This window comes from Haliotis rufescens, unplaced genomic scaffold (genome assembly GCF_023055435.1).
Source record: "Haliotis rufescens isolate VD_foot unplaced genomic scaffold, xgHalRufe1.0.p SCAF_1, whole genome shotgun sequence".
In the NCBI taxonomy this organism is placed as follows: domain Eukaryota; kingdom Metazoa; phylum Mollusca; class Gastropoda; order Lepetellida; family Haliotidae; genus Haliotis; species Haliotis rufescens.
The window spans coordinates 19,328,575-19,347,339 of NW_025963779.1; the positions used below are offsets into that span (position 1 = coordinate 19,328,575).

At 41.7% G+C, this 18,765-nt stretch overlaps 1 protein-coding gene across 1 annotated transcript; it reads left to right on the forward strand.

Annotated features, from left to right (window-relative positions):
• The first annotated feature begins 1,995 nt into the window (after positions 1 to 1,995).
• On the forward strand, positions 1,996 to 15,670 carry LOC124113384 (electron transfer flavoprotein subunit alpha, mitochondrial-like). Its single transcript, XM_046473688.2, has 10 exons — positions 1,996 to 2,118; positions 3,836 to 3,985; positions 5,033 to 5,114; positions 6,551 to 6,633; positions 6,902 to 7,001; positions 9,067 to 9,177; positions 9,578 to 9,679; positions 13,511 to 13,662; positions 13,892 to 14,038; positions 15,452 to 15,670. The coding sequence occupies exons 1-10, from the start codon at positions 2,080 to 2,082 to the stop codon at positions 15,488 to 15,490; spliced, it is 1,005 nt and encodes a 334-aa protein (XP_046329644.1). The 5' UTR covers positions 1,996 to 2,079; the 3' UTR covers positions 15,491 to 15,670.
• The last annotated feature ends 3,095 nt before the right edge of the window (positions 15,671 to 18,765 follow it).

An 18,765-nucleotide genomic window follows, 5' to 3' on the forward strand; every position in this document is an offset into this window, starting at 1 on the left:
GCGACTCCGGCTATTCTAATTGTAAGCGTGATTATTACGTTAAGTATATTTTTATTTGATCAAATAATATTTTGAAAGCATGGGACATTGACTAATCTACTACTACAACAGGTAACCCAATAATCATTAGTGCATGAATAAAGAATATTCTGAAAAAAAAAAGGAAACGCAAAAATAGTAAAATAGTAAAATCTGACAGAGTGTTGACGACATCCATACAAAATTAATACCAAAAATGAATTAGTCATTTCTGCATGGATCGGGATTGATATGTATGGAAAGAATGAGGTAGGTACTGCAGACATTTGATGAAAAGATGGAAAAATCGCAAAAACAACCACGTGAGAGCCTGGCGCCGAAATATACCAACACGTGACTTGACGTGAAATATCACTTGTACACGAATGGACTATAAAAACGTAATTGGGTTTTCATGCCATCACAATATCAACGTGCATATCATCAAATAAACAGCGAAAACATGTCTCGACTGACGGATGCCCAACGCAAAAAACGCCATCGGCCGAATGCAAACAGGAGAATCATCTTCAGCTGCATAGCCAGGTTTTTCCACGTAGCACCAAGCACCATTACAAGACTGGAACCGTTATCAGACACACAGGACAACGTCATGACCTTCCCAGATCCGGTCGACCACGTATCACTGCTAGAGCACAGGGCAGATTCATACCTCTACGTCACGTACGTGAAGGAACCACCACGACCACCTCTACAACTACGGCAATATCAGGATTGCGTGGGATGTCAGTCCAGACAGTGAGGACCCGTTTACGCGCTGAAGGTATTCGCGCTAGACGTCCAGTTCGAGGTGTCAATTTGACGGACCTGCATCGTCGGCTGCGACGTCAATAGAGACAAGCCGGAGACATGCGATGGAGAGACGTCGTGACCACAGACGTCGCAGGAAACGTTATGCACAAAACCGCATACAGGAAGTGAACAAATTCGGTGGTGGTATTGTGATGACGGTGGCAGCCATCTCCTACACTAGTAGAACAGTACGTCTTGGTGCAAGTTCTGGGGAATTTAACGGCACAACGTTACACGGGTGAGATTCTTGGGCCACACGTCCTTCCCACTTGCAACTAGCGAACATCATTTTCCAACAAGACATTTACGGGATGCACTTTATCAACGACCGCGAGCAAGTCAACAACATCCACAGAACCTCCGACAGAAGGCACAAGCACTACAGACAGAGTGGGCGAACATTCCCCAGGGCACAATTCGGAATCTGATTGCTTCCATGGGACGACGATGCCAGTCGGTTTTGGGCTCTATTGGTGGCCATACAAGATCAGAATAGATGAACAGATGACAAGATGAGAACAGATCTTGAAAATCTACTGTTCCATGTGTGCCATCTGGAACCTTGTTCAATGACAATATGATGTGTGCCAATTTTGAACAACCGATTACCATCTGTTGATTATTTATATCATATATAAAACATACATCTAAAATCACTTTGCTTGTTGTTTTTTTGCATAGTATATGTGATTGTGTTCTAATTTAAGCACAATGTAGTATTTATATGGCAACAACATTTAATTAATTTGCCCTATGCAGTATATAAATCAATGTGAGGTCTTATTATGCAAAAGCATTACTAGTTTTAGAATGAGAACGTATTCAACTGGTTAAATAGGATGACAAAATGAGTAAAAACAAACAAAGTGGATATGGGTATAAGTGGTTTCGAACGTAATACATTCACTTTGTATGCTGCACTTTGGACAAATTGAAAATTACTTCCCCTTGACGGCCTTGACCTGATATCTCACTACTTATTCGGTTGCGAGTGTGGATTTAAATACAAAACCAAATTAACAGGAAACATTTCACTGAGCAAATTGATTTATATATTCTGAAATATTTTAAAAATTTAATATTAATTTGTTTTGCTTTGATCTGAAGCCTTGAAGCTCAAAAAGTAAACATATTCTGCATGGTTTGTAGGTATTCGTTTGGAAAATAGTAGTAACCTAAATTTGACCCTAGCGAACGAGTTTCCAGAGTTTCCAGAGTTTCCACCACTACCACCGCAGACTGACAGCAATGTTATCCAGGGCATGTTTGCAGGGTGTACGGAGGGGTGTAAGCATATTTATTCGGTTATATTTTAATAGTTATACAACACGTGTAATATGTATCGCTGTTAGTGACAACAAATCGGACCAGGAGCAAAGCTCAAACATTGCCTTTGATCATCTCTCCTTTTTTATGTGTTATGAAACAGAACCTTTGCCGTTTATTTTCATGCTTGCATATATCTTGATTCAACAGTAGTTTTTGGTTTGGTATAGCTCACTGTATTAGGTATACTTTGTGTAGTGTGGTAAAAGAATAGTTTAATGACATAGACTTTTCAAAACGTAGGTAATTGATGGTGTTTCAGGATGTCTTCGAACCTCGGACTTTGCCCTCCAGATGAAATACGCATTTGTGTTTTTTTTCTAGTTACCTAACAGATCAAAACATAAAGCGTTTAATATACATTCTATTCAGACAAAGCATTGTTATTGTATTTTTTATTTTCCTTCTGAAATAATACTTTCTTATTTTAAAATAAAAAGATAGCAAAAGATCAGAACACCTTTAGAATACAGCAACACAAGTCCTCATGAAGATGATCTCAAATGTCACTAAGTCAGGCAACCAGTTTTTGTGAGAATCTGTCGGACACAAACTCGCAACCTTAGAATTGTTTGCCCGACAGCTAACCAACTGAGGGAGGGAACACTGTAAGGATAATGTGGATCATAGTAAAAATATGATGAAGGTATAAGCATGGCTAGTGACGCCACAAGGTTCAGTCGACTTTTGAATCATTACTGAAGAAATGTAACTGGTGAAAATGGCTTGTGTGGATATTCCAGGACAGTTTCCAGTAGCCAAAATATGTGACACTAAACCCATCATCCTGCTTTCTCACTGTTTTTTGTCTATAGAATCTAGTAATAGCCACTAAGTGGGTACCTAACCCTCATGATTAAAGGGGTGTTTGATTGTAAAGGGAATACTAGGGCTAAATAGAGTTCGGGATAACCTACCCCAACACAATTAACTAACAACTCAACGGCTACCTAACCCCACTGACTGTAAAGGGGTGATTGAACATAAAGGGGATCCAAGGGCTAAGGATAGATACACATTATGTCCCACGGTAGATAGTGTTCGGAGCGTTGACATTTGGAGGAATAGTTGTCGATATGACAAACGCCCAAAAATTTGAGCGCGGCACTGAAATTTAGGCACACCTTGAAATGTGGTGTTGCGTCCGGACCTGGCTGTGGTAACTGTGGTATTAATCAGGTGAATATTGATGTAACGTTTTTGGACAGCGTTAATACTGCTGATAGTGGCAAAAAAAAAGAGTTTTGATAGGTTTTACTGTCTTACATAGTCGTACAACTACTAAATAGTGTTATCATAAGTGATAGATTGGTTTACCTTGAAAAACTGCTAAGTGTAAGATAAGAATTTTCTGCCTTGAAGTGTCCTCTTTCTTGGTCCCACTTGGGATGTTACACTGTATTGTAATAGTTAACTTTGAGAAAATGCTCATTCCAATCTGTTCAGCAGTTTGAAAAAGCATGACCTGTGTGAAAGAAGCAGAATAAAGAAGAAACATTGCTGTGTTCAGTATTTTTCTGATGAAATAGGATTTCAAAACCAATTCATTGCGATTTTTACCAAGTAAAATTGTTACTATTTAATGACTGAAGGCAAAGGACCTAAGTCTTGCTGTCAGTAACCACAGACATATATAACACTGAGAGATGCATCTGTAAGTTATGAACATCATTTCCAGGTGCATGTCTTCAAGAGATTCAACAGTACGCTTGTTGTTGTGGAACACAACAATGAAAAACTGACACCAATTACTCTCCATGCCATCACAGCTGCCACCAAACTGGGTGGTGAGGTCTCCTGTCTTGTAGCCGGATCTCAGTGCGCTAAGGTAACCCTTGAAAATTGAAACCTCATACATGTTTTAATGTTAGTAATAAAATGGCCATCATCAGTTATGTTTACATACACTATCAACATAATCATGACAGTGTACTTTCAGTTTTGTATACAGAATTCCAACTTTAAAAATCCCATTAGTTCAGTCAGTAAGACCTTCACAAACTGTTATATGTGAGTACAGGTTTAATGTTTCACAGCTGAACATGTTACCATGGAAGGAGATATGTCCACACTGCTTCTTGTTTCATTTGTTGGTGTTCATTTTGTGGTCATACACACCCAGAACCCTTCAGTTGTTGTGTACAAGATGGTACCAAAGCCCGTTTTCTACAATAACAATAGTTTCATTATCAAGACTTAACATCAATAAACTTGAAGAAAATATTTCCATTTAACTGTTAGTTCAAATAATGATCCCGAAATCAAGTGAAAAATCCTATGTCTGACAGGTCACGAAATGATACATGTCTCGATATACCTGAAAAACAATACAAAGGCCCAATGTGGAGGAAGAGGCTTAAATGCTCACTTTAACATTATTGCATTGAATGCGATGTTGATAATCAATAATAGAATACCTCTCAATTTCAGAAAATAAGAAATTAAGAAAATGTCTCTTTTAAACAAAATTACAATTTTTCCTAATTTGCCTACCACTTCTAAAATTCTACATATAATCCTGCCTTAATTATTCCAGACATTGGGTGACGTGTCCTCACAGAGAGGGTACAATCAAGATTAGCAGGGTTTCACTATACTTAGTCAGGGTTAGAAACATATTTAATCCACTAGTCCTTATAATGATAACATATAGATAGCAAAACCCTTAAAAATGGCAAATTTCTACTAGTCCTAATGATACCTTAACTACTGGGCAGTTTGGCAAGGACTACAGGACTAGTCCCAATTTCTAACGCTGTTAGTGTATATATAAGGTCAAAGACATACATTGGTTGATCATTTAAAGATAAAATGTGTTGAGTATTTTTCCTTTTTCCCCTGAGAATGCTGCTGAGTGATCACTGTTTGTTCACAGGTTGCAGAGGAGGTTAGCAAGGTAGCTGGCGTGAAGAAGGTCCTCTTGGCAGACAGTGATGCTTTCAAGGGGTTTCTTCCAGGTCAGTTTGTGTTGTGGTCATTGCATCATGAGAATAACTTCCATACCTAAACATGCTGAAAATCATCTGACATTAATCACGTTAATAGGTCACAATGGATGTCCTTTTTTGGGTAGTCATGACAGGAACATCTTCCCGACGCAAGAGAGTTAACTGACTTTAAAAGTCCAGTCTCCACCCTTTGCCGAACTAGGCTGGAATTCCTGGGGTCGATCGTAGCGCCACCAGTGGCTATTACGAGTTATGTCCTTTCTATGCCTCTCCTATTGACCAATCAAATTCACCCTCTTGTATCACTTGCATTTGCTTCAAACAAAACGGTGGCGCCCAGTCAAGACGATCTGATCGATAATCAAGATCTATATTGTGATAAAACAAGTCTTACATTGCGAAGTGCATCAAATATTCTTGATTAAAAACATAAAAAGATTTAGAAAATATCTGTTGACAACGAGTTAGCGGTGCACATGCTTTGCAAATCCTGCAGTCGATCGAAATCTGCATGACACTTTACGAACCAGATTTAGATTTCAGTGCGCGATTTTGATTGGACTATGCATAGACTCATTAGTCCAGCCAAAATGTAACTCCATAATACCAGCCTAGTTCGGCAAGGGTGGAAACTGGACTTTTATAGTAGTTAACTCACTTGCCTTGGGAAGATGTGACAGGAATTGCTAAGAGATGTTTAGTCGATGTAAGTAAATCATTCATCTATAAAACTGGATGTTATTGCATGTATGTGGTTTGTGTTTATGTCCAGATACCAGCAGCATGATGTTTGTCATTGGACACATCTTAGTGTTCATTCATGCTACACAGACAGACATTGATTGGCTTCTTATTTATTGTAAACTTCATAACTATGTATTTATGCGAGTGAATTAGTCAGGGTACCAAATTAGAGCAATTTCTTATCCATTAGAATAGAACCTACACTGAAATGGCGCTCTTAATTGTAATAAAGAAGTTGTTTATTCATAACTTCTTATCCTTACTTAGTACTCCAGCTTCTAAATGCCTATCAAAGGAGTTACTTATACACTGGCTGGTTGTTTAATTAGTCATGCATATGCAGGTAGATATCAACACTATAAACATGGCAGTGAAAATGAGATTACTAGTTTTGAGTAACTTGTCTGTTGAACAAAGAAGCAGAGAAAACCTTTGGCAATGTTCAGGACACTTATTAAGTTTTAAGAGTTTTGTTGTGGTTAAAGCATTTGCTCGTCACACCAATACCCTGGGTTCGTTTCCCAAATCAGTCCAATGTGTGAAACCCATTTCCGGTGATATTGCTGGAATAATGCTCGAAATGGTGTAAAATCCATTTCACTCACTCACTTGTGAGAAGGAAAAATAAAAAAGAATGTTTATTCTTGAAATTCAGGTGATTCCTTGTTTTATTAATGTAGTTGATGCTGTTTTTATTTCAGAGGCCTTAACTCCCCTTGTGCTGGCAACACAGAGCCAGTTTAAGTTCACACACATCTTGGCAGGGGCCACAGCACTTGGAAAGGTAATGTTTCACATTGGCAGTATTCATGCATTAAGCTGTTCATATCATGAAACCCATTTCAGGGAATGCTGAATAATGGAACATGAATAATACAGGATATTAAGACCTTAGTCAATTGTACTCACTCACCCACCCACTCACTCCAAAGTCTGTGCAATAAAACTGTCCTGTTGATCTGGAGTTGATGTTTACCTATGTACTGTGTGGACATTGTAATTCTTTGTTGTTATCTTTTCTGTTTGTGTAGATAAGAAATTTTTCTTTGCAGAGCTTAGCACCAAGGGTCGCAGCTAAACTTGATGTGTCTGCAATCTCAGATATTATTGGTATCCAGTCACCTGACACGTTTGTGCGCACAATATATGCAGGTATGTTGACCTGCAACATTAGGGTAGGGGAGGTTCATTGTATTAACATGCACAACAATTCAGTTTTGACAATTCAACATATTTTAACTTATCCTGACTCATTCTAATTGCTTATCTCATGTTATTTCTGAAAGGTAGTGGAAATTTCCTGAATCATGTCCCCAGAGAACAGAAATGATAGCTCACCCCAACGCACCCTTAGCCCATTAGGTGCACCGGAACCACGTGACCTAGCCAGAAGACTCATCACTCTCCCATCTGTGTAGTTGGAATAATAATTCTGAGCTCTGTAATCCGAACCATCCTATCAACCTCGACTGCTTTAGCTGCTCTGGTTGAATATCCTCTTCTAGTGATGCTTGGGGGCACGGGTGGCCCAGTCGTCTAAGGCGCCGCGATTCGCTGTGCAGAGTTGCGTCCCTTGGGCATGCCAGAAACTGATGATCGTGGGTTCGAATCCCGGTCCCCCCCAAATATGTTTCTAGGTTTGTCAGCACCATACCCGTGCTCGTGGGTTTCATCGAAGTGGTAAACGTCTGAGACCTGCATCACTACGGGCTTTCGTCCCACATTAAGCTGACACGCCGCGATATAACTGGAATACTGTTAAAAAGCGGCGTTAAACCCAACTCATTCACTCACTCTAGTGAGGCTGATTGTAATATGTTCCATGCATGAAGCTTGGAGAGATCCGGTCTTGGATGAACTTGCTTTGTGTGAGGATGAAGGCGGTTTGGCCAGTTTGGGAGTGTTTAGGATTGGTTTCCATGCTGTTGCGGTGAGGTCTGGAAAGCAAGTTCTTGTCGGCTATTAAAGCGCGATCAAAAGCAGTAGAAGGTACTTCGTGCTCGTGATCTTCTGCTCTATCAGAGGTATCACTGCTGATGACGATAAATTGAAGAGTTGACCAGTTGGCGAGATCTAAGGCAACTAAAGCCACTTCACCACAAGTAGCTGTTCTTTCTGTTCTTTGGGATCACAGTTCAGGAAGTTTCCACTACCTTTCTGATATGAGATGAGATAAGCAATTAGTAGGAGTGAGGATAAGTAGTAATGATATTTTTACACTAAAAAATAAATGATCTACCTTGAGGTTGATCACTGTTATGGTACTGTAGTACCTCAATACCTTTAAATATCCTACATGCGTTTTTGTTAGACATTTTATGCAGTGTATAATACATGGTGTACAGGGCTCCTGTTAAGAAACTTGATTTAACTTGCACCAGGTGCAGGTGGACATGAAAATCACATTGCACCAAACAAAACCAGGTTGCACCCCAGTCCCATTAATTCATCAAAGTTGAAACATAGGCTGGTCTGCTGCCAGTGTCACATAAATTAATGATGCACTGCTGTAGAACATAGGGACATGTGCACATTATCTTGACGTATCCACAGTTGGATGACATCACGCCCAGGAAAGCATGACAAATTACACATAACACAGAGATTAGTGATGTAGTATGGTAAATAACCTTTAGTATTGAGTGGGTTTAAATATCAATTTTGGGTGACAAGTAAGAGTTAATCAGACATTTTTACATGCATGTAGACATAAATACTGTAGATCTTGAAATTAATGCAAGCATGAATTAAATACGAAAAATGTGAGTGGTCTTTGCTCGTATTAATTAACTTCGCACTTTTGTCTCCAAATGACTATCAACAATAAGACGGCCTCACTGCACACTTTGGATAGCAGAAATACCAACTTGAATATAAACATAAACACGTTTTATTGAGCAGCAGTTGTAACAAGTATATAACAATGTCAGTCAAAGAATAGGAATTAGGCATCCAGTGAGTTATCACTGCTGTGGTCAAAAGTTCTATCCACTCGTGTCAAGCTTGTTGACACCTTCTCCGCATACCAATCACTGAACTGTTCTTGGTTCAATTAGTTTATTGCCTTTGAACTTTCTTAATCCCAGTTCACAGAGTAAACATGAACTGTGTGTTGTTTTTCTGAAAACATTGTTTTTTGTTATTACGGAAGTGCTTTACTCAGTGCTAATATAAAGGCTTCTGCATTTGAGGTGCTGTGTACTGGTTGTGTTTGTAGGCAATGCAATCCAGACCCTCAAGTCGAATGACAGTGTGAAGGTGATCACGGTGCGAGGGACGGCCTTCGATGCAGCCGATGCAGACTCGGGCTCGGCAGCACAAGAGGAAGGTATTAACATCAACACAGTGTTGTCGTTTCATAACATATTGGGTTTTAGGTTTTGATCAGTGCATTGAAAAACATGTTTCATACTGCTGAGTAATTTATGACAAATAACATTTAGCAATCATTAGACCTAAAAATATTAAAGTTTACCTTACAACCATAAAGATCAAGAAATTACTTCCAAGTCTAGCATACTTTCATAGGATTGTTGTCTGCTATTGATTTCATTGAATGAGAGGTACCTGATTCTGCTTTACTTCCTTAAGCAATGTATAAGAGCACTCTCTCTTTCACATTGCAAGATTTTGCATGCATTTTTTTTTCAATAACACACCAAAGAAATGTGAGAAGTAAATTGTTTGATATTGATGATCATCTGCTTCCTATTTGCTTTGTCCACCAGCTCCTGCCGCCACGCCTTCAGCAACATCAGAATTTGTGTCCCAGGAGCTCAGCAAGAGTGACAGACCAGACCTCACCAGTGCCAAGTCGGTCATCTCAGGAGGTAGGAATCAGTTGTCTTAGAAATGATATATATCTCACTTGCTTCCGGACCCCAGCTAGAAAATAATTACCAATATGTTTTTCTTTGGATGCCTAAATATAGTCATACCTATTCTGTAAGAATCCATTGTAATTGAAATGAAACTATTTTGTTTAAAGGGCAACTTCCCTTTATTAGGTTGTGATGGGAATTTCCAATGTTTGTCATTCTGTTCCTCAGTATCAGCGTACTTACATTCTGTGTACGTTGTGTGGGACTTCAGTGGGAATATTAGGGCTGGGACGGGTAACTCGGGTCCTCGAGTTGGGTGGGTACTAGGTGGACCCACAGGACTACCCGGACCCGTGGTTAGTATCTAAAACTCTATGTTTAAACTACTCATGTTTTAGTCTGTTTTCAGTCGTACAATTGGGTATCTCATACCTCTAGTAGCACGTTAAAAGGAAGCCAGAAGCTGGAATGTAAACAATAAACTTGTTTCCGTCCGGTTGCGCACGCACCTCCCGATGACATGCCACAAATCTCTCAGCGCGCCTCTGAGCTGGTCGCTCGAGAAGGACTTTCGCGATAGACTGCTAGTTTGTATTCTACTAGTACTTATCGTGTGTTTACAGTTGTTGTTCTAATACAGTAATAATATTATATGTCTTACCTGTAGACTCCTGGAATGTAATCCTTGGTAATCCATTGTTTGGGTTCAACACGTGTTTCACTTGATTATACACCTGGCAACATGTCGGGCATTTGTGCCTCGTGTCAAGGAAAACTGTCTAAAGTAGATCCTCACAAGTATTGTCCTTCCTGGATAAATAAGGACGGGTTTTCAACGTGTTCGTGGAATAAACGTTGTAAAGAATGTGAGCATTTGTCTTCTATCAACTTTAACTTGTATCTTCGTGCGTTGGCGAAGCGGGCTACTGACCAGCGCTACAAGCAGAGGAGGTCATCGGGTGGATCCTTGGACTCTGCACCCCCTACATCTGGCCCTGGGGGTGGCACGTCGGCCACACCCAAGAAATCAGTTGAAAAAGACCCGCCTCAGTCAACTTATGTTTTCGACAAGACACGTGACCGTTCGCCTGCTGATGATACTACCCGCACGACTGATCTTCGTCAATCGGTTGATTGAGAGCGTCACTCAGCCACCCCCGTTACGACGGGACCGGGTGGTGACGAGGACCACGAGGGGACTACGGTCCCAAGTCGGTCCGTATCTCGTCCTACCTACGACGTGCGGGTCGACAGTGAACACAGATCCCTCTCTAGAAGTCGTTCCCGTTCACGGGACGACAGGTCGAGTGCCTAGTCGAGAGACAGTAAACGACATGAGGACGTTCGTCGCCTTCGAGGTCGTCGGGAGTTCGATTCGGACGATAACTACGATGGGGATCGTAGTACTTCTACAGTTAGAGATCGTAGCCCTCGTCCCCACGGGGACGTGCGACGCTCTCGAAGGGAGTTTTTTGAAGATCAGCGTCATAGAGATAATGATCGATCGTCACCCTCGTCTCACTTTCATATCGACCCGGCTTTGATAGGCCAGATGACAGCGGCGGTACTCGCCTTGACGGCGTCGACCGAGAAGGGTTCGACTACGTCGGAGGTCCATGGACCATCGTCCTGTACACCGGTTCCTTCATTTACGCCTACACAATCGACGTCGACGATGGATTGTGACAACAGCGTCGTAGAGATAATGACCGATCGGCACCCTCGTCTTCAGAGCCATGTCTTCAGAGCCATGGCTCACGATATGGACCAGAACTTGCCTCTGCTCTGCCGGGGCAGAGTTTCAGCAAACCACCTGTTCGATCGCGTTACCCGATCTCTGGCATGCCGTTTTCGTCACTCATGAGAAGGGACTTGGATTGGGGGCTACTCTTCAAGAAACCAGCGCCCTCCAAGATTCTTGTAGTAGACAGGCATTGGGGATCCATGGACACTGCTGTTCGTCTCCAGCTACAACCGCTTGCTATGCTGCCGACAGCGAGCCAGCGGGGGAGGTAGTGAGGTCCCTTTTCCCCGCCGTCACCGTTGTCGGAGCCTACTACCTTTAGACGAGCTACCGGTAGGGGGAAGACTTCATCACACGGATCATGAAGACGGTCGTAGAATGGCTCCATCGGCAGGCGATCAGGGTCGCCTTCTACCTAGACGAGCCGTCTCCTACGGGCGACAGGCTCACTAAAATACCGGAATTGCAGAAAATTCTACGTGCCTTCATGGTTGAAGATGAGTCACATTAATTCCGACTGCCGGCCTGGGACCTCGATATCGTTCTGCGCTACCTGTCTAGTTAGACTTACGAGCCTCCCGATCAGGTCGCCTTCGACATTGTCTCAGACAAGAAGTACTGCTCCTATTTTTTAGTTACCTTGTATACTGCGAGTTGCTCTGTAACTAAATTATGCGCCGACCACACTTCGATCGCAATTCATCTGACGTGTGCAGTTGTCATGTCGCATCGATAATTTGTTGTGTGTCGAAGAGCATTAACCATGCTATTTTTCGTTACCTTGGATACGACGAGTCGTTCTTAAACTAAATTATATACCGTCCACACTTCGATCGCAATTCAACTGTCGTGTGCAGTTGTCCTGTCGCATCGATAGTTACTTGTGGGTTGAAGAGCATTAAACATGCTGTTTTAGTTACCTTGTATACTGCGAGTTGCTCTGTAACTAAACTATACGTCGACCACTTCGATCGCAGTTAAACTGACGCGTGCAGTTGTCCTGTCGCATCGATAATTAGTAGTGTGTCGAAGAGCATTAAACATGCTGTTTTAGTTACCTTGCCTACGACGAGTCGTTCTGTAACTACATTATAAGCCGACCACGTTTCGATCGCACCTCAACTGTCGTGTGCAGTTGCCTTGTCGCATCGATACTTACTTGTGGGTCGAAGAGCATTAAACATGCTGTTTTAGTTACCTTGTATACTTCGAGTTGCTCTGTAACTAAACTATACGTCGACCACTTCGATCGCAGTTCAACTGACGCGTGCAGTTGTCCTGTCGCATCGATAACTAGTTGTGTGTCGATGAGCATTAACCATGCTGTGCGTTCGTGATAAACAATTTGTCTCGTCCGTGCATCTGGTCGAATGTTCTATTGTCACTACAGGGGTGAGGAACTTGGTACATTCGACGTGACAGAGGTCACTTCCGGATTACTTTCCAGACCCTCCTTCCAGTGTTCCGTCGAATTCTACCCAATTGTACGACTGAAAACAGACTAAAACATGGGTTTTTCAGATTAAAAACGATGTTTTATTGGTCTGTTTTCAGTCGTACGTTCCCACCAAGCCATCCCCACTGGGAAGTAATCCAGTCCAGTCCTGCTTGATGGCTTATTCTTCGAGATTTGTGGCATATCATCGGGAGGTGCGTGCGCAACCGGACGGAAACAAGTTTATTGTTTACATTCCAGCTTCTGGCTTCCTTTTAACGTGCGACTAGAGGTATGAGATACCCAATTGTACGACTGAAAACAGACCAATAAAACATCGTTTTTAATCTGAAAAACCCATGTTTGCAGTTTTTCCTGACAACTACGCCCATTCCTTCTGACTTTTATTTGTTTGAATAAAAAAAAAACTTCAGTCAACTTCAGTGTATATACCAGATCGTTTCATACATGTATCTAAACACATTTTACCAGAGCTACGGTCCAATCGGACAGTTTGTACCTACCTCTTGAGACCTACAGCTGGTACCCGGGTAGGGTTGGGTAATAGGGGGATGGGTACCCAGGCAGTAAATTTGGACTTGTCCCAGCCCTAAATGATATAATGCATGTTGTGATACCTGAGTTACCTCCCTTGCTTCAGGGCGTGGTATGAAGAATGGTGAAAACTTCAAGATGCTGTACGATCTCGCTGACAAGATGGGGGCAGCTGTCGGAGCATCTCGCGCGGCTGTTGATGCAGGCTTCGTCCCTAATGACATGCAAGTTGGACAGACAGGGAAGATTGTTGCACCAGTGAGTGGAATAACTGTAGAAATAAAGAGCTGATATTTCTGATAAGAATTTGAAAACTGTGGAATCACAATTCATTGTTGGAAATATTTTTTTGATTCTGATATTGTAGCTATCAAGTTTGTGAAGACCATGATCAATTCTCTATGAATTGTGTTTTCCAAAAATTTGCAAGTAAGTTGTAATTTGAAATGCATGTCTACTGGTGTTGATGACTGACCACTCTCTCCAGGACCTGTACATTGCTGTGGGAATCTCCGGGGCTATCCAGCACTTGGCAGGGATGAAAGATAGCAAGATCATTGTGGCCATTAACAAGGACCCAGAAGCTCCCATATTTCAAGTGGCAGACTATGGCCTTGTTGCCGACCTGTTCAAGGTGAGACAGACAGAGATACTATCGGACAGTGCAACCCATCCACTCTGTACCGATCAGTGTTCCTTTATCGCCCGTGAATACACTGGGTTGATAAGCAGTTTAGTGGTGACACAATGTATTTTTAGTCAAGCAGTGACATATGGCTGTGTATAAATAAAAAATCCAAGCCCAGCTTCATGCATGAATTGTGTGCATACCCAACTGCTCCCTGACATACTAGCTATGAGGAGAGTAGATGGCGGCAGTGTCATAGCACATGTAATGTAATATGAGTGCTCATTGGTCTGACCTGGTTTCCAACTGGCTTGAACCATGTCGTGCCCCGATTTGTAGGTTAAATGTAGATAGCACATAGCAAAGAGGCTGTATCCCCAGGTGATGAAGGAACGTAGTGTATACTAATCATATTGACATCCTTTGTACCATTCAACTAAAACAATTGTTTGATTAATGCAAGATTGGTGATGACCATAGCCTAGTGCTGGTATCTTTGAAATTAAAGTCGTCTCTAGATGTGATGTACTGGACGTCCTCGTAATTCCAGTCCTTCCAATTAGTCAATTCATCTTGATATTGCTATGTTTAAAATATATCTGAAATTATGTTCTAGTTTAAACACTAAATGCATTGGCGTAATTGTGATATCAGTGCACTGAGTTAGAGGTGACACACCAGTTATGTGATTGTAATTTTGTACTGTAGTGTATTCAGTAAAACAATATTCCTTACCGTAAACAGTAACAGAAGGGGCATTGATAACATTTGGCAAGTCATGTAGGCTTCTACTATCACCAGTACTGTTACATGTGATATCAGACCCATTTACCTCATTCTTGGGACCCGTAAAGATCGAGGTTAGAATAGGTCTTCAGCAACCCATGCTTGCAGTAAAAGGTAGTATGCTTGTCGTAAGAGGCAACTAACAGGATCAGGTGGTCAGACTTGCTGACTTGGTTGATGCATCATCATATCCAAATTGCATGGATCATGCTCATGATGTCAATCACTGGATTGTCTGGTCCAGACTCAACTATTTACAGATGGCCATCATATAGCTGGAATACTGCTGAGTGCGGCGTTAAACAACAAACAAGCAAACAAAACCCCATTGTCATCCATGTCATAACAGCTGACCAAAGTGGGGATAAGGTGGTCATAATGTAGGACCAGGCTGATTGTGTCATCGTCCCTGATAGCTTGGATCGTTGTTGGTTGGCCTGGCACATAAGTTGTTAACAAGCTTCCTCGATATGGCTGGAATATTGCCGACTGACATGAAGCAAATTCACTCATTCACTAGATGTCATAAATGAAATCGAAAATAAGAAAATAGCTTCTGAGATAAGTCAAGTTTGTTCTTGACAGTACTTCATGGTTTGTGTTGTCTCTCACAATGAAACATCTCTCCTGCAGGTTATTCCTGAGATGTCAGCGCTAGTTGACAAGAAGTGAGCGATGCTGCGGTGGTGTGGAAGTAGTGGGGTTGTCACTGCCAGGCTGTGATACAGTGTATGCTAAACATGTTTGTGTGGGAGTCATAATACTCTGATATATGTCACCGATTTAGTCAGAACGTGTACAAGTCACTATGTGAATGTTGAGTGAATGAAATAAATTGTAATTATCCTAGAACATGCTGGTTTGTTTTGTGTATGGCATCCTTCTGATTGAAACACTCTTTGGTACTGCCATTACTTGGTGAGCTGTGCCTTCATCCATTATCCGGCATGATGTCTTGTGGTGCTGACAGGTATTGTTTCATCCCTGTTGGAGGCAGTCCGTAGCCTAGTGGTTAAAACATTCGCTCGTCACGCCGAAGACCTTGGTTCCATTCCCGACATGGGTTCAATGTGTGAAGCCCATTTCTGGTGTCCCCTGCCGTGATATTGCTGGAGTATTGCTAAAAGCTGCGTAAAACCATACTCACTCATCCCTGTGGGGATTCTGGGATAGAATTGGTTCTAGAAACCTGTGATGGTCGTAAATGGATACTTTATCATTGTTTATGGATTGGAAGGTCACGCCCTGTGACCTGGTTGATTTCTATCATGATACATACATGATTTAGCTGGAATATTGCTGAGAGTGGGGTTAAACAAGAAACTTAAGTATTGAATAAAGGTCAGCATGAATAAAATTGATGCATAACTGACAGTGCTCATTGACAGAAATCGTAACTGGAAGCCACTTGATACACAACCAACCATCTTATATGCAGTCCTCTGGACAGGTGTGCCGCCTCCGCGGTATTGTGGTAGAGCATCCGCCCGGAGAGCGGAAGGTCCGGGGTTCGATCCCCGGCCGCGTCATACCAAAAGATGTTAAAAGATGGTACTTGTTACCCTGTCTGGCGCTCGACATTAAGGGGCTAAAACAAGAACTGGTCGACTCGGAGTCAGTATACTGTGTCTGAGTGGGGCATTCATGTTAAACTGCGGCATGGTATCTCAGTGAGCTAGCACTGTTAATCGGCATCAGTCCGGACTAGTACAAGCAGCCACACACACACACACACGTGCATGCACGTCCCTATATAAGTGCAATAATCTTGGACGCGACGTTAAACCCAATTTCACCTCACCTCTGGACAGGTGTACAATAATGTGTTGACATTTTGACTTTGTTGAGTTGGAGATCCTGTGGAGTATTTTGTTATCCGTTACTCATCCATACCTCGGGTACCAGCAATATGTATTGTGATAGTTGAAAATTATTACTATTCCCCGATGACAGTATGCAATTTTCTTGGTATTTTCCATACTCATAACACTGAGTGGGAATCCACGGTCATCATTTTTGAACTTACCCTTTACCCTGTGGATTTGAATTGGCATTTTGGCAGTTACCTCCCAGACACAGAAAGCGGGAGTACCCAGGAATATCTTATCCTTGTGGTTAAGGGAGATGATCTGGAGTCTTATAAGCAGCTGGATTTCAGCTGCAAACAATCCACATGAGACCAAGCCATATACGTATTTCCTCTTTTGGACTCTCAGGTGTCTATCTATTTTACTCTGTGTGTTTATTTAGTTTAATGTTCGCACAGTGGCAACTCCCTCCCTTACCGAATCTCTAATTCTATAGTCATACAATAAAGCATACATTTGCAGGAAACACATTAATCAATATAATATCACTGTTAAAGACCCTTCTAATGGCAGCCAAGGCTTCTATTTTCTGGACAGAGCCTCTATTAGAGACCCGCGTGTATCAGAGATACCGCGTCTCCCCCAGGAAATACCGTACATGTGCATTACAGACATTTCCGATTTCGGTAGATAATCAAGACTCATCATTCTCTGTTTTCAGTTACATTTGCGAGTGACTTTGCCACAATTAACAAACTCGTTGGGTTGAAGTAAGCAATGATCATTCGACGCCACTGTTGTCAGTTTCCCATGCATGATCTTCCGGTTGCCTTCAGAAATAATGGCTGTGCTCTGGAATGACAATAGAGTTTGAGTCATTTCTTCAGTCAAAGATCCATGTCATTAAATGGGACAAAACCCTTTCCATATATTCATAAGTAATCTCTGCTATAAGCAGAAACGATTGGATAATTACGACTTTATGAATCACAAATAGTGATGATACCAGGTGCCCCACTATCCCGACACACCAGTGGCGCCCATCCCAAACACATGCAAAGGAAAGTCAATGGTTAACCTGAAAAATACACGGCAACGTAAGGTACAGGTTAAAACAGGGAATTGCATATGACATCATTTTCGTTACTGATGAGTCAAATTTGGAAATGTCCTCCACATGTCTACAAAAACAGTTTGTGAAAGCTTCAGTGGGGCCTGGAATGATCAAATAACTTTTTAGCATGAGTCGTGGAAAGAGAATGCTCGATTGTCCTTTAAAGTTGTGAAATGTAGACACCAAAGGCTGGAGCATCTAACGTACGACAAGATCCAAGCCTAGTTTCCACCTAGCCATTTCAAGCCTACTTTTCTTGGTTCGAACGTGTCCCTTGTTATGAAAACGCTAAAACAGATCGCTGGGTTTTTTTCGATTGGGTTCACAAAAATGACTACCATACTGGCCGATCAGGTAACGAAATGTTCGAGATTTCATCCCTGACAGACAAACATGGTAGTAATTTCGACCGCATTTCGCTCTCACAATAATACAGGGATACGAACTTCACAGTATCAATTAAGTAACACTGCACATAACGTTAAACATGAAACGCTCAGCAGGTGTCGTCTAAAATAGCCCTGCATCTTAGTCACTGCGTTAATTATTCAGTCGTTTGATTAAAAGGCAATGTAATTTGCACTCAAATATACCAGAAAAAAATCTGTAAGGGGACCCACAAATGTATTCGGATATGAGACTTGAATTTCTTTGGTGCCGGAGAAGTGGAATGGTGTCATTCCATGGATTGACGTTTTGTCTCGGGATCATAGTGGTAGACCAATGTTTTATCACCCGTTACTAATCTCTTTTCGAATTTTACGAAATCCTCCTCAATTAGCTCCAAATGTTCTCTAGCAATGACAGTTCTTTCCCCCTTACGATCAGAATTAGATACGTTGGCACCCAACGAGCAGATATCTTATTCATCTGTAAATGTTCATGAATAATAGTGTCAATGGATCCCTGACTTAGACCTGTGGTTCCTCAAGTTCAGCAATGATAATACGTCTATCTGACAAGTTTTTCAGTTTCCTTGATTGAATCTTCATTGGTGGAAGTTGAGGGACGTCCAGATCTAGGGT

What these genes read in the sequence shown, in the direction of transcription:
- LOC124113384 (XM_046473688.2), top strand. Translation starts at nt 2,080, where the DNA reads ATGTTATCCAGGGCATGTTTGCAGGGTGTACGGAGGGGT. An exon ending in TTTCAAGGGGTTTCTTCCAG is followed by an intron (nt 5,115 to 6,550) that starts GTCAGTTTGTGT and finishes TTTTTATTTCAG; the next exon opens with AGGCCTTAACTCCCCTTGTG. An exon ending in TTGTTGCCGACCTGTTCAAG is followed by an intron (nt 14,039 to 15,451) that starts GTGAGACAGACA and finishes TCTCTCCTGCAG; the next exon opens with GTTATTCCTGAGATGTCAGC.